The sequence below is a fragment of the Salvelinus alpinus genome, chromosome 16 (genome assembly GCF_045679555.1).
Source record: "Salvelinus alpinus chromosome 16, SLU_Salpinus.1, whole genome shotgun sequence".
In the NCBI taxonomy this organism is placed as follows: domain Eukaryota; kingdom Metazoa; phylum Chordata; class Actinopteri; order Salmoniformes; family Salmonidae; genus Salvelinus; species Salvelinus alpinus.
Genome location: NC_092101.1, coordinates 19695233 through 19711495, shown reverse-complemented (window position 1 = coordinate 19711495; position 16263 = coordinate 19695233). Strand labels below are relative to the sequence as shown.

Sequence of the window (16263 nt, the reverse complement as noted above, 5' to 3'; positions counted from 1 at the left end):
TCCTCAGTCACATATTCAAGTAAATGCAGTAATCTGTGGTGGGTGGGGTCGGACCAGAGGTCACACAGGTTGAGGAAGTCATGTTGTCTGCCCTCTAACCAGGAGCCAACCAGAAATAGAAAACACAAATCAATCTTCTTCTAATTCTCCAAAAGATGAATTAATGTCACAGACAATCTCCGTATTACTGGGAACTTATTAAAAAGACTCATATGTCCATGTAGGGCAGACATATGGTGGTGGTTACAGCAGAGGAGGTAGCTAGGCCATAGACATCCCCAATTAGAAGCCCCATAATGGGTCATGAAATGACCCGATCTATGGCCTTTGGCGTTTCTCTAACCTAAAATCCGGAGGCCTAATAATAATTATGTAAATTCCTGCAGCATTTGGCTCCAGACACTCTGGCTACACAGCCTAATAATAAAACCTAAAGCCAAAATACGGGAGGGCTATAGTCACTGCTGCCTGTCTGATTGCAGGTTAGTGATGAAACGCAACCACATCCAGGAGACACTTTGACACATCTTTTAGTACCGCTGTTACAGGATAGAAAAGGTCAACTAATATCTATGTCTCAGTGAACCGGATGATGGTGAAATCCAATAGCTTGATGGGACGAGAACGCTACCGTTGTAACAACGGTGTATATTTCTATATTTCTACATAAGTAGTGGTTGATGGCGGTCTTCGCAGTCCCCGACAGAAAGTGATCTGATTGGAAAGCAGGGGATTTATTTTGCCTGACTGTGTGTGTGTGTGCGTACCTGTTTCTGTGATCGTGTGTGTGTTGAGCTGGGCAGCCGAGTGCCAAGCAGTGAGAGATTTAAAAGTGCGAAGGCGCCTTTGGGGAGTACCTGTGGGGAGGCCGGCTGATTGGTTGAAAGCTGTAGCAGAGTGGCTAGCCTGATAAGAGGCTCCAGTGAGCCCAAATCCTGTCACCATTAGCATAGGTGTTCATACTGCAAGGACTATTAAAGCCCTGCCCGAGCCCCAAGTACTCGTGGGAAGCTACCACCGCTTTGTCACTCTGTCCTCTCCCATTTACTGGCTGATGACAGATGGAGAGAGAGGGAGGGAAAGAAAGAGAGAGAGAGTACCCACACCTAGTCTCTCTACTGTATTAGCTAACCACGCTCCAGCATTCTCCTCTCTGTAATCAGATGTGTGGACTCCCTGAACCTGTCGCACAGCTCCAGATCCACTGGACTAATCCACACAAATAAACCAATTGAGCAGTGTTCTTCCAGAGAAGAGAGAAGTTACCAAGGAACGTGGCCAATACATGATTCATTGATTTGCAATTGTGGCAAACCGTAAGATGATTTTACCATATGCAGCAGGAGGGAGGAAGTAGAATATATCTCTCCATTAGAGGCTGAAGAGTGAGAGTGAGCAGAGCCACTGGCTGTGACCGTGGCCGTGGAGAGTCACTGACCTCAGAGGTCACCGCGGGGGGGTCATCTAGAGCAGTGGTTCATAACCTTTTTTGTAGTGTAGCACACCTTGATGGGATAAAACATTCTGTTGCACACCTAAAATGTCTCTATTAATGTATTTAGTGGTAATGACCTCAATCTTATCTGATCCATACTGCAAATCATCGATTTTCTGTGAAAGAAAATTATAGATGAAATACTGTTTATTTGAACTATTTACATAGTTTGCATAGTCCCTTACTCATGATGATTAATTTGTGTGTACACCTTTAAGAGCATCCTGCAATCTGTGCCAGAAATATAAAAAATGTAGCTCCTGTAAAATAGGTCTTTAGTTTTGAACGTTTTGAGCTAGATACCCGCGGTTTTCTACAAAGCGAGGCTCTGTTTGTTTCTCAGTTTGTTTTCAGTTTCATTTATTTGTGTGGCGTTCTCTGCAAAGTCAGTGTCTGCCGACTCAGAAAGGCTCAGAGAAGCTCAGTGTCTGAACGGCCCAAAAATAACATTATTTTTGTCAATTTTGGACAGTTCACAGGGTTCTTGCCTATAAATACGAGCGGCGATCCACACACACCTGTTAACTCAATTTGCAGGTCTTCAAATACCAGTCAGAGGAATAATGAGTGGTTGTCAAGGAGATTGACGGCCTAGCCTGCCTTCTGAACATCCTGCAACATAAACAATGTCAAATGCAACAGTAAGGCAGAGAGACAGCAGGCCTCATGCTTTGCATCATTCAAACAACCTGATAGAGACAGAGTCAGATAGGAGAGAGAGCGGAACAATCTTCAGACCTCTTCAAACCACAGCAGCCTTGGCGGCTCACCACACCGACTAGGAGGCCTGTTCACATTTTCATATGTTAATACTGGACAGGGCTGAAGTGCTCTAGATGTGATTATGCCACACAAACTGCTCTCCTTGAATGTTTGTAGCCTGCTTAAACTTTGACTCAGCCCAATGAGCGAGGCACAGAGTAAGTGTATAGTAATTCTATCCACACTACTTAGCCATGTCCTGCATCGTGAGGGAGGTAACCTAGGGAGGGAATCATTTAACAAACCTAGAGGAGCCACCAGTGAATAATTCACTAGAGTAGCGCTAAGGCTTACCCTGTTCCCCTCACCAGAGACACACACACACATGCACGCACACTGACACACACACACAAACACTCAGAGAGATCCTGCCTTCTGCTGATGAGAGGAGTAAGGCAGAGCAATGCCGATGGCAGGCAGAGCAGGATCTAGGAGATAAGATCGATACTGCTGCAATACAAGCTATGGCAGATTTACAGATTAGAACATTCAATGCCCGGTGTCTGGAAGGAGCTCAGCACAGCATGAGCCTCCATCTTATTCATGTTAAATACAGGTCCTTTATCAATATGCAACATCAGCTGTTAGCGTCTTCCTTGAGGTTCCTACCCTAACTCAGATTCCAAAGACACTTTCACAGGCACGGCAAGGTTATACAAGAATGATTAATGCATTAGCAGTGAGTGCAGTGCGGGGCAGTGAGTAGCGTGAATGCATGGAGATGGTATTATATGATGGGTCCTCTCATTGGCATTGTGTGCTGCTGTGTGGGGGTGGGTTATGAACGCGGGCAAACTGCTTGATTAAATCATCTATTAATTACATTTCTTCCCAAGTGAGACAGATATGGAGAATTCAGGCCTCCCAGCAAAACCACATTTTGTCAACTCAAATGAGACTAAACAAAACCAAGGGGAAAAAACAAGTTATTATTATGCAATTCTACATTTTTATTCATCACCCATAGCCTGAAATGCATCACATTACAGAACCACATTATACAGAACTGAATACAAATCTGTTTTATTCAGATTTATTGTAAAATGTTGCATAGATATAGCCCACATATGTCATAGCCTACAGTGTATGAACAGACAAAGATGATGTGGATTCTTACATTTTTTGGATTCAATCTTCAATGTTCTCCAATCATTATTCTGTAGCATGTCCAGAATTGTCCATAGGACAGTAGAGTATTTGTAGAGGCATTATGTGCAAGTGCATGTGGACTGCAGTTGAGTGCCTGTCTAAGACTTAGCTTTGTCTTACTGTTGGCTGACTGCCGTGCTCTTTGTCTGTCAGAGATGACCTTTTCCGCGTGGAGCTGGACAATGTGGCGGGAGACGAGATGTTCTACAGTAAGGTGAGGCCCTCTCCATGCACTCACACCTCAGTGACATCTTACAGTACTATCTGACCATGCTAACTACTCTGTTCTCTCTGTGTCTGTCTGTTGTAGAAGAGAACATGGGAGTCCAACAAAAATGACATCAGGACCTGCCGAATGAAGGGCAAGCACGAGGTGGGCTGGGGAATGCATCATCGTGCATCGCGCACGCACACACACACACACACACACACACACACACACACACACACACACACACACACACACACACACACACACACACACACACACACACACACAAACACACACTGAAACATGGCACAGGCCCCACTTTGCCACCTGGAGCAGGGCATTCATGGTGCCAACGGTTTGACTGGCATCCTGCTGGCTCTACCTAGCGGAGGGGGCACGACCGACCATGTGTCACCCCAGTGTTCCTGCTCACCTAAATCATTACACACTTCACAGGTCCAGCCCTCCCACCCTTTACAAACCTGGCCGCCCCGCAAAACATTCCAGTTGCGGTGTGTGCCCTCACAAAATGGAGGGGAGCGGTGAAACCAAGGAGGTGAGCTGAGATGTGGTGAAGAATGAACAGTGAAACAGTCCCCACAGTCAACCCAACCCACGCATGACTACCTCAGCTATCTCTCACACACCCACTCTCTCTCCTCAGCCCTTCTCTCTCCCAGCCACCACATAGCGGATCAGTGCCTTCCTGTCTGACTTCAAACACATTATCCCAGCTCACACACCAACCGACCAGAGAATTATTGAAAGGTGTCTGTGTGGGAAAGTGAGGGGAGTGAAGGCAGTCCAGGTTGAGCCCCACCAGGCAGAAAAAATGACTGATTTAACACTGAAAATAACACCTGACATCAAATCTGTGTGAGACACCTCGAGACAAAGGCACAATGGAGAATAGGGAGAGGGAGGTGGAGGAAACAAAGACGGGTATGGGGGAGAGAGGGGGAGTCAGTCCCACCTGCATGCCCCTAAGGGGGACCACAGACCTGACTGAGAAGAATAAAAGGCCATCCTGGCCCTAATGACTGTGGTAATGCAGTGAGTCACACGGAAATGAGGCAGAGATAAGAGCACCAGGCCCCTCATCCTGTTCTCTGTGGCCTGGCCTTCACACACACACACGTACTGTACAGTGAGGTCCAAAATGATTGACACCCTTGATAAAGATGAGCAGAAATGACTGTATAAAATAAGTCAAACTGAGCTAAAGTCACTAGTGAAAGTCAACACACAGTCTTCACATTTTGACGCCTTAAAAATAAATCTTAAAAGGGATTACATCCGATTTTTTTTCTACCAATCTACACAACCTATATATTATATATATATTTTAATTGAAGATGTGTTGATTGCGTATGTCTTCACACCCTGAGTTAACACTTGGTGGAAGCACCTTTAAAAGCTATTAGCATCTGTGAATCTTTTTTAATAAGATTCTACCAACCTTCCACATCTCTTAGGGCAACATATATCCATTATTTATGTCAAAATTGCTCAACCTCAGTAAATTTGGTTGGGAATCTTTGATGGACACTAATACTCAAATCTTGTCTCTGGTTTTCAAGCAGTGTAAGGGGTGCGTAACTGGTGGCAGCGAAGTCAGACGCAGGAGAGCAGAACTGGGTAATAACCGGAGCAGTTTAATATACATATGTATAACCACCGGCATCCAGAATAATAAAGAATGGGTACAAAACCCATCGCGCACCAGACAACAATGTGCACAAGCACTTACAACAAACAATACCACACAAAGACATGGTGGGAACAGAGGGTTAAATACACAACACGTAATGAGGGAATGAAAACCAGGTATGTTGGAAAACAAGACAAAACAAATGGAAAATGAAAAATGGATCGGCGATGGCTAGAAGACCGGTGACGCCGACCGCCAAACACCGCCTGAACAAGGAGAGGAACCGACTTCGGCAGAAGTCGTGACAGTACCCCCCCTCCCCCTTGACGCGCGGCTTCAGCAGCGCGGCCTCGGGGACGACCCGGAGGGCAAGGTGCAGGGCGATCCGGACGGAGACGGTGGAACTCCCGCAGCATTGAAGGGTCCAACACGTCCTCCACCGGAACCCAGCATCTCTCCTCCGGACCATACCCCTCCCAGTCCACGAGGTACTGAAGGCCCCTCGCCCGACGCCTCGAATCCAGTATGGAACGAACGGATTACGCTGGGGGCGGAGGAACATCCCGCAGTGCCCCTGGTATGGGGGTTGAGAGCCAAATCGGCATATTCGGGGCGAATGCACACGGTGGAGACCTGGTCTGGACTTTCCACCGTAGTAGCACCTACGGAAACCCCTAAACACCTCCCCGAGCACTCTCGTTACCACCCCATGAGAGCCCTCCGTTGCCATGAAACAGTGGGGTCATGACAAGCTAACCAGGGTAGGCCTAGCACCACTGGAAACGCAGGAGAGTCAATGAGAAAGAGACTGATTCTCTCCGTGTGACCCCCCTGCGTCACCATGCCCAGAGGAGCGGTGGCCTCCCTAATTAACCCTGACCCTAATGGTCGACTATCTAAGGTTTGAACTGGGAAGGGCATAGTCACAGGAACGATGGGGATCCTTAAACTATGGGCAAATGATCTGTCTATAAAATTCCCAGCCGCGCCTGAATCGACGAGCGCCTTATGCTGGGAATGCGGGGAAAACTCAGGAAAAGTAACGAACAAAAACATGTGTGCAACAGAGGGCTCTGGGTGAGAATGGTGCCTTCTCACCTGGGGTGATGCCAGAGTGCCCTGCCTGCTGCCTCGAACCCAAGAGGAACCAACCCGGCACCGACCGGCAGTGTGACCTCTGCGGCCACAGATGGTGCATGAGACAGAACCTCCTCCGGTCTCCCTGGGCGCAGCACCTCCCAGTGCCATGGGCATCGGAGCGGTGGTGCTGGGGGATGGAACCGACAGACCTCGCTCTGGACGTCCGCGGGTAGCCAGCAGGTTATCCAGCCGAATGGACAGGTCCACCAGCTGGTCGAAGGTGAGGGTGGTGTCCCTGCAGGCCAACTCTCGACGGACGTCCTCGAGCAAACTGCAGCGATAGTGGTCGATCAGGGCCCTGTCGTTCCATCCCGCTCCGGTGGCTAGGGTCCGAAAGTCCAAAGTGAACTCCTGTGCGCTGCTCATCCCCTGCCGCAGGTGGAAAAGACGTTCCTCAAAGTGGTCCAGCACCGCATCTCCTTCACCCACACTGCGTTGGCCCACTCCAGGGCTTTCCCCGAGAGGCGTGAGACGAGGGCGGACACCCTTTCATGGCCTGAAGGAGCCGGGTGGACGGTTGCCAGGTATAACTCCAACTGCAGCAGGAAACCCTGGCAGCGGGCAGCCGTCCCATCGTACTCCCCGGGGAGGGCGAGGCGAATCCCACTGGAACCGGGTGCAGGGGGAGCGAGTAGTGGAGGCCCCTGTTGTGGTGGTGGAGGTGCTGGAGGAACTCTCCGTCTCTCCCAGCGGTCCATAGCTTCGATGACGCGGTCCATGGCGGCGCCGAGATGGTGGAGCATCGCTGTGTGTTCCTGGACGCGCTCCTCGACCACCTACCAGGGGGACCTGCTCCTGCTGACTCCATATTTGGGTGTGGTATTCTGTAAGGGGTGCGTAACTGGTGGCAGCGAAGTCAGACGCAGGAGAGCAGAACTGGGTAATAACCGGAGCAGTTTAATATACATATGTATAACCACCGGCATCCAGAATAATAAAGAATGGGTACAAAACCCGTCGCGCACCAGACAACAATGTGCACAAGCACTTACAACAAACAATACCACACAAAGACATGGTGGGAACAGAGGGTTAAATACACAACACGTAATGAGGGAATGAAAACCAGACAAAACAAATGGAAAATGAAAAATGGATCGGCGATGGCTAGAAGACCGGTGACGTGGACCGCCGAACACCGCCCGAACAAGGAGAGGAACCGACTTCGGCAGAAGTCGTGACAAGCAGATTTAAGTCAGACTGAGACTGGACTATTCAGGAAAGCCGCTGGTGTGTTTTTGGCATTTAAATGTGTGTAATTGTCCCACTATCCCAGGGTTAGGTTTTTAGAAGACTGCGGTGGGTTTTCCTCTAACTTTTTACCTGGGCCGTGCTCCTTTCATATTTATTTTAATCATGATAAACTCCCCAGTCCCTGCCGGTGACAAGCATGCCCATAACATGATGCTATACCTGAAAATACAGAGAATCAACAACATTGCATTCACTCCACATCACTGGCCTGTATGACAAAATGAAAAGAAGGAAGCCTGTGTAAAAAAATAAAAAAATCCGCTCCAAATCATGCATTCTGTTTGCAACAAGTATTTTAAGTAATACTGTATTGTAGTGGCAGCATTATGTTATCGGTATGCGTCTCACCAACAGGGACTGGGGAGTTTGTCAGGATCAAAATAAATATGAAAGGATCAAACCCAGGTAAAACATTAATGTAAAACCTGCCTATGTCTTCTGGAAACCTAACCCTGGGATAGAGTTTTATTTTTCAGTGAGACAATTACACACATTTTAATAACAAAGACACAACAGAATGGCTTTCCAAGAGGTGTTAAGTGTTCCTGAGTGGTCCAGTCTCAGTCCTGAAGGTTTGAATATTGCTATCGATCAATGACTGAGCTTGAGCAGTTTTGACAAACAATGGATATACAGTATGTTGGCCAAAGAGTTGTGCTAAGTTTGTACAATCTTAGCCCGTTTTCACATTGGGGGACATTTTCGGGAGGTTCTCGAGAGGCATCGAATCTCGAGAGACAGTACTGTTGTGTAAACTTGCGAAATGATCACATCTCGCTCAAAAGTTGGCCACTCCCAGCAGGGCAGTGTGAACAGAATTGTCTCATTGAGCGCAACACTCCTACAGTATAAATGGTAATAGCAGAGCAATGTTTTTGAAACAGCTGAAATGTACAGACATTTTTCTTATATTTTAAGTTTTAGCTGAAATTGCATTTTGACATTTTCGCTGTAGCTGCCACTTGTTTGCTGAGTTGTGCTACAGACAACTACGGAAGGCCATTTCCGCCTCAATTTTTTTTATGTCGATACTATCTCAAAATGTTGACATATGTAAGTCAACATTTTGAGATATGCAAGTCACACTACGTGAACATTTTGAGATAGTAGATTGTACAAATAAAAGTATATATTTTTTTCATTTCTAACATTGTGTGGTGATTTCAGAGGTGCCACCACAGGTCCCAGAGTTGTGGGTGGGGTAGTTGATTTCCTAACCAGGTAAAACTCTGGGTGTGACATAGTAATAAATCAGCAGTAAAAAACAGTTTATATGGGCTATGATCGAACCAGATTTTTTCTAATCAGGTCATATGTTGTTTTAAAAAACTCTTTTAAACAACAGTACTTTGTCCATCTTCCCAACGCTTTTGTGCCAATATTTTTTATTAAACCAAATCAAAAGGGCTGGGGAAAATGCCAACTCGCCACACGTTTGCCGGTGGCACTGCTGTGCTGAACTCTGCAACATGGATTGATGGAAATAGCCACACAATGCTACAAATGAAGAAACATAACCTATATGTGTGATTTATATGTATCTACAGTGTATATGTATTTATTTTTGGGTGGGGGGAATGGGCTTCCACATATAACAGCTCAACATCTCAACTCCCCGGTCAATTATAGCCTAGCCACGTTTTCAGTGGCAATTTGATTTTGCCACATGTAGCCTAATGATTTGCATGATATTTATAAAAATTAGGTAGGCCTACTGCACTTTAATATTTGTATAAGAGAGTTAATTGTTCGTTTTTGATAGGATAATGTTACTTGATGAAGATATGTTGTTAGCTTTAGCTAGCAGTAACTGTGCTTTTGTCTTGGAGCTACAGACAAGAAAATAAACCCTCTAATTGTCTGCACATTCTTGTGAATTGTTGCATTATTCAAGATTGTAATAGGGTTTTGTTGCAATAATTACGAGTCTATATGGTAGATAAATTAAGAGTTGTTTTCTTAACATTAGCTAGTAGCTAGCTAGTTAGAATAGTTTTCCATGCTTAGCCTCCTGGCTAGTGGCTACTGTGACATTTACATTTACTTTTGAGCTGCAACGCAAACATGTCTTTCGGTTCATGACATTCCCGTCACTAATGTGAATTCATTCACAGCTGTAATGGCTGCCAAAGGTGCATCCACCAAGTATTAACTCTGGGGTATGAAGACATACGCAATCAAGACATCTTTGTTTTTGGGGGGTTATTTTCTACTTGTGCATTCTCATTTAAACACCAAACCCACCAGAGCTTTATTTTAATGTCACCCAACAATGTTAATGCTTGGAGTTTGCTAAACAACATTGGCACTGGATTGGAACTGGTGCTTTGTTGAAAATAGAGCTCTTTGGCCATGCATACCAGTGGTGGGTTTGGTGTCGAAATGAGAATGCATGAGCAGAAAATAACCCCACGCATACCTACTGTAAAATAGGGTGGTGGATTTTTGATTGGATGGGGATATGTTGCGTCCACTGGTCCCGGGGCCCTTGTTATGTTCAACTGCATCATGAACTTAACCCAGTACCAGGATATTTTAGCCAAAAACCTGGTTGCCTCTGCCTGGAGGCTGTGAGTGCAAGTGAATCTTCCAGCAAGACAATAACCCTAAGCACACATCAAAATCCAAAAAGAAGTGGTTAATTGGCCACAAAATCAACATTTGGGAATGGCCATCTCAGTCTCCGACTTGAAACCCATTTACAACCTGTGGTTTAAATTGAAGAGGGCAGTCCATAAGCACAGACAAAGGATATCAAGGATCTTGAAAGATTCTGTATGGAGGAATGATCTATGATCCCTCCCAATATGTTCTCCAATCTCATAAAACATTTAAGAAAATGGCTCAGTGATGTTATTGTCTCAAGGTGAGGTATTGAAACATATTGAAAACAGTGGTGTCAGTAATGTTTCCCCTACCTTCTAAAAAATATATATTACTTGTAAAACAAAATCTCTTTCTCTGAGCAATTCTATCAGTGTAAAATAATATAATTTCCCATTTTGGGGTGGCATACAATATAGCTCAGTATTTTAATAATTTATCTTGTACAGTATTTTCTACAGTAATGTCTTATACAGTCATCTTTATCAAGGTTGTCAATAATTTCGGACCCCACTATACATACACACACTCAGGGCTGGATTAAGAAATCATAGGCCCCAGCGCTTTGATTTTATTTTATAGCCCCCCTTTTGAAAACGCATTTCATGTGATTCTACGTAATTTACATGACAAAAAAACATCAGCTGAATCTTTTTAATACCACCAAAATGAGTGGCTGCTCTCACTGAAAAACTGAGATCAATCTGGTCTTGAATTCAAACCAACAATAGCCCAGGCTAATGAAGTGACGCACTGATTGTAGAATATTAGCAGGAAATATATATACAGTATATATAGCATAGGCTACAGTAGGATACTTAACACAGTACCAGTCAAAAGTTTGGACACACTTACTCCTTCCAGGGTTTTTATTTGTTTTTACTATTTTCTACATTGTAGAAAAATAGTGAAGACCTCAAAACTATGAAATAACACATATGGAATCATGTAGTAACCAGAAATGTGTTCAACAAATAATTGTATGTTTGATATTCTTCAAAGTAGCCACCCTTTTGCCTTGACAGCTTTGCACACTCTTGGCATTCTCTCAACCAGCTTCATCTGGAATGCTTTTCCAACAGTCTTGAAGGAGTTCCCACAAATGCTGAGCACTTGTTGGCTGGTTTTGTAGAAAATAGTACAAATAAAGAAACCCCCTTTTGTTGACTGGTACTGTACAATTTCCAATGGCACACTGACTCACCTAATGATGAAGATGAAGCCTTAGGCTACTCACGGTGATGGCCGATGCGCTTGTTGTGGAAATAGCTTATCTCAAGATGAGCTACTTGAAAATCAGTGCCTATGTTAGCTAAGAGTTGTTGAGAAAAAAAGTATATTGGTTCTACGGACAGATTAGTCTTCTCTTTTCAGCAGTTGCTTTCCCAATTGTACGTTCTAAATGCAATTTCACGCGTTTTTCACACAACCAACCAGTTCCCATTCAAGTAAGGACTGGCATCCTTTGCTCGTGTACCCATGAGTTTAACTGTCAAATTCCCAGGTTAAGAGGTTACAAAACCCTTCTATGTATTATATGTCTATGGCCACAACGCAACAAGCTGTATATTTGACAACCATGCTGCCCAAACTGTGGCCTTCCCAACTGGCAAACCGGTAACTGCCAAAATAAAGGAAACACTTGAGTAAACAAGGGATACTAAGTATATGTTACTGTATGTTGTGGGGTGTATTTTCCTGGTACGGTTTACGTCCACTTGTAGAATCTATTCCAATGCGCATTAAGGCGCATCCTTTATTTTGGCAGATACCTGTTTGCATTTGTGATAAAGCTTAATCCCTAGTTATTATTTAATAAATGATTGCTCCTCTGTTTCTAAATTATGCTATCTGGTGTATTTTGAACATTGAGAGCACACTCCTATTGTTGGATATTATTTTTTAAATAACATTATTTCTTAATATTTTGTCTCTTGGGCCCCTTATGGGATTGGGTTCAGCCCCTGACACCCAACTAACCAGTCACAATGAGGGCACCACCCCCTCTCCTCTCCCCATCTTATGATTAGCAGTGTGACAGCAGGCAGCATCAGGTTGTCTACACCTGAGTCCTCTTGTGGTTGGCGGTTGCAGTAAAAAAAATACTATATACAGTACATGTATGTGTGTGTGTGTGTGTGTGTATATGCATATATATATATTTGTTTTGCTTCCTCTCGGGTGCCCCACAGGTCTGGGCCCAGGGGCTTCATCCCCGGTAAACCCCTGCATTAATCCAGCCCTGCACACACTCCCTCAAGCCTCTATCCTCTAGGCCCCTGTCACCCACTCACCCTCTGCTCTCCTAATCCTCCCTCCACTCACACCCTCCACCCCAAACCTCCACTCATCCACTTCACCTCCTGCAAATGTCCTGTCCTGCTCCCGGGATGGTTTTGGCCAATGTGATACATTCGCCACCAAAGTAATTGGTTTTGTAATTAAATGTTTCCGGGTTGGTTGATCAGAAAGTGCGGTAAATTCAATATCCTGATCCTTTGCCTTTTCTCCTCCTGGTGGACCTTAAAGGAGCCATTATATTGTCCAGCTGAATTCAGATTCAGAGAGAGAGAGAGAGAATATCAAGCAATCCCTGGCCTCAGCTGGCTGAAGGGCATGGTCAGCCAGTATGCAAACAAAGGAAACTCCATGTAGGCTTTTTAAAGAGCAGTTTTGCATTCTTATGTGCAGCACTTAGTAAGATTGTTTGATCAATATGTTGTTAATACCAACTCTCAGAGGGGGTCTGCATTTCAGTCCTCTGAACAAGACAAGACCAGTCTCACCATGATATGGTTTCACATCTTATTGTATGTTTGTTGTATTGTGTTTCTGCAGATGCCCTAAATATACCAACTCTCCAGCCGAACATGAACATGCTTCTCATTTCCTTAGCAGGCCACATACTGCAGTAATTTGGGTTAAGTGTTTTGGTCAAGGAGAGATCACAGTGTACCCGACAGGGAGCTGACCCTGCAACTCTGGGTCAGCCGTCAGGTGTCCTAACCATTTCTGCCACATAGCTGCCTTAGATAGTCTCTGAATCTCACTCCCCCTTCCTCCTCCTCTTCAGGGGAGATGTTGATGCTGGCCTGTAGTGCATTCACACAGGATTAGCATCAAACAGCCTCTGTGAGATACAAGAGGAGCTTGGGAGAGGATTAGTACTAACATGCTGAGTAAGAGAGGACGTGGGCAGGAAGCGCCTTTTTACGGGCAAATTTGTGCTAATTTAGCACTGCTGTTAATTTGTCCTCCGTATTCGCCCTCCACCCCCCACCCTCTCGTGCCCCAGTCACTCTGCCTTACATCAAAGTCTAAGTCAGAATGTTGCCTTGAAATGACAGATCTGCTTCTGATGATCAGAGTCAAGCGTGAATCACCCAAGGAGAGGGAAGTGAGAGGAGAGGAGAAAAGGAAAGTAGCCTGCTGGAGCGTGGAAAGAGTTCTGTCTCTCTCTGAGCTCTTGGCAGGTCCCAGCAGTGATGGGGCCATTCGAGCATGCTAGGGAAACTTTTGAGGCTTTAGTGAGAAGCTGTGATGGTACGATGTTTCCCCTATATTAATTTAGCTGCGGCGGTCTCAAAAATATGATTAAAAAATATACAGTACCAGACAAAAGTTTGGACACACCTACTCATTCAAGGGTTTTTCTTTATTGTCCAAACTTTTGACTGGTACTGTATATATTTTTATTTTAAATACTTTTTGGGATGGTAAAACATTGATAAAGTATGTAGAAAATATAATTTAAGTATATATTTTTGAGAACTAACAATCACCAAAATAAAAACTAGACGGTCAGGAAGAATCTAAAATTCCAAAAATGCCATGATTTGGTTTTAATGTTTGAGTCGCTGATAGCATAAGAACACTGCATAAGCCATGACAAAATGTGTAGAATTGCAGGAAACTAGCTTTAAAAATGTACAAAATGTATCTCTGCCCAGTGTTGTTCGAGCATTTCTAAACTTGGCTATGGTAATTAGCTCATCCTCAGTTTAGTGAAAACATCATGGTCCAAGGAAGTACGTTTCATTTAGTGGAGTTTCTTAATTAAGTCTCTATGCTTAGTGAATAGCATACTGTAGGTTTATGAAACAAAGGGAAGACACACTGGGGACGTGTACGATTTCAACCAGTTCAACATCAGGAGGATTAGATCAGTGGAAACCAGATGCACTAGGTGGAGGGAGTCTTCAGTAGTAATGCTCTCTGACTGTGGTGGGTTGTTGGAGGGAGTCTTCAGTAGTAATGCTCTCTAACTGTGGTGGGTTGTTGGAGGGAGTCTTCAGTAGTAATGCTCTCTGACTGTGGTGGGTTGTTGGGAGGGAGTCTTCAGTAGTAATGCTCTCTGACTGTGGTGGGTTGTTGGAGGGAGTCTTCAGTAGTAATGCTCTCTGACTGTGGTGGGTTGTTGGAGGGAGTCTTCAGTAGTAATGCTCTCTGACTGTGGTGGGTTGTTGGAGGGAGTCTTCAGTAGTAATGCTCTCTGACTGTGGTGGGTTGTTGGAGGGAGTCTTCAGTAGTAATGCTCTCTGACTGTGGTGGGTTGTTGGAGGGAGTCTTCAGTAGTAATGCTCTCTGACTGTGGTGGGTTGTTGGAGGGAGTCTTCAGTAGTAATGCTCTCTGACTGTGGTGGGTTGTGAGCAGATGTGTTGTGGTAACAGAGGGTTGTTGTTCCTCTGAGCAAGGCCTGGGTCTGACTGAAGGTAAAGACACAGGGATGGGTTACATGCTGGAAATCAGCAGGGAGATGAATGCACTTGTTCAGGTCAACATCTGTAGAGGAACGAACCCTCAGTGTGTTTAGTCCCACACACACATCTGGCTCAAAGCTCAGAGTCATACTGTACTGTAGCCCTGCTGCCTATGTACTCTGTTGAACCCTGTGGAAGCACACACACATGCACTCACAATACCACAAACACCAACGTGTTTGTATTCATATGTGCAGCACACTGCATAATTCATCCGGACTGCTCTGTATTAATAATGCAGTGGTGTAACACAAACAGTGAGAAGTGGAGCTGCGATCATCTGGGTCTGGGTCAAGTGAAAGAACTGCCAGCCAGCACAGGTGGCGCTTTGTCTGGAGTGTGCCCATGGAGAGGGAGGGGTGAGAGGGGAGAGGAGTAGGGAAACAGGGGGAAGGAGAGCTGAATGTGGCACTATATATAGTACTGTAGACTTCAGGCTGTATGGTTTAAAATAGGAGCCAAATAAATTCTGTATATGAAGGAGGATTATGACAATAAAATAATAAAAAGTCAAGCAAATAAAGCGATACACCATGGATCACAATGATGTAAGAGATGAGAGGCTTCCAAACAGTATAAATCCCTGTTGTTTATACTGCAGACATCCTGTATTTCAATTTACGCTGCAGGGCCATGCCAAAAGCCCACACTTTGTGTGTTAGTTAGGCTTATGTGCTCTTATAAGTATTTATTGATTTTGGCACTGCGTCTCGTTTGTCATTAAGCATACGTGCAGTGTGTTACATCTGGCTTTAAGCTTTCCGCTCAGACTGCAGTCCCACTGAAAAACAAACATGCAAATCATACTGACACGAACACTGAATCTGTGGAGTGACACACACAAACACACAGACCGAGACACACAGATACAGATATACGCACACACACACAAACACACACACACACAGTCATGATTTAGTATGCATTGAGTAGTGGCTCCTCGTATGTCACTCGTCTCCCTGTCTAGTACCACCGCAGTGTGAGGAATTCTCACCACGCCTCACTCTACACATTTTGCCGCCCCCTCACGTAACCCCCACCCCCCCCCGGCCCCCCCGGCCGTGGAAAAACGAGAACCCTGTTGGGGACTGGAGCATCTGGAGTATCAGCCCCTCCTCCTCCCATCCCCGCTCCCCCTCTCCCTCCAATGACATCAGAGGCTCTGCTCGGTGAGTGGACCCCCGTGGTGGAGGGTCAGAGGCTGAGGCACCAGGTGCAGGGCCAGGAGCTGGAGCC

The 16263-nt window shown here is 45.2% G+C and overlaps 1 protein-coding gene across 4 annotated transcripts in view; it reads left to right on the top strand.

Annotated features, from left to right (window-relative positions):
- sema6bb (sema domain, transmembrane domain (TM), and cytoplasmic domain, (semaphorin) 6Bb) overlaps window positions 1-16263 on the top strand; it is a 141332-nt gene that overhangs the window by 69553 nt on the left and 55516 nt on the right. For all 4 annotated transcript variants that reach the window (XM_071345263.1, XM_071345262.1, XM_071345261.1 and 1 more), the window contains exons 4-5: window positions 3560-3620; window positions 3717-3779. In XM_071345263.1, the coding sequence (XP_071201364.1) occupies window positions 3560-3620; window positions 3717-3779 (124 nt within the window). The remainder of the gene's footprint in view (window positions 1-3559; window positions 3621-3716; window positions 3780-16263) is intronic.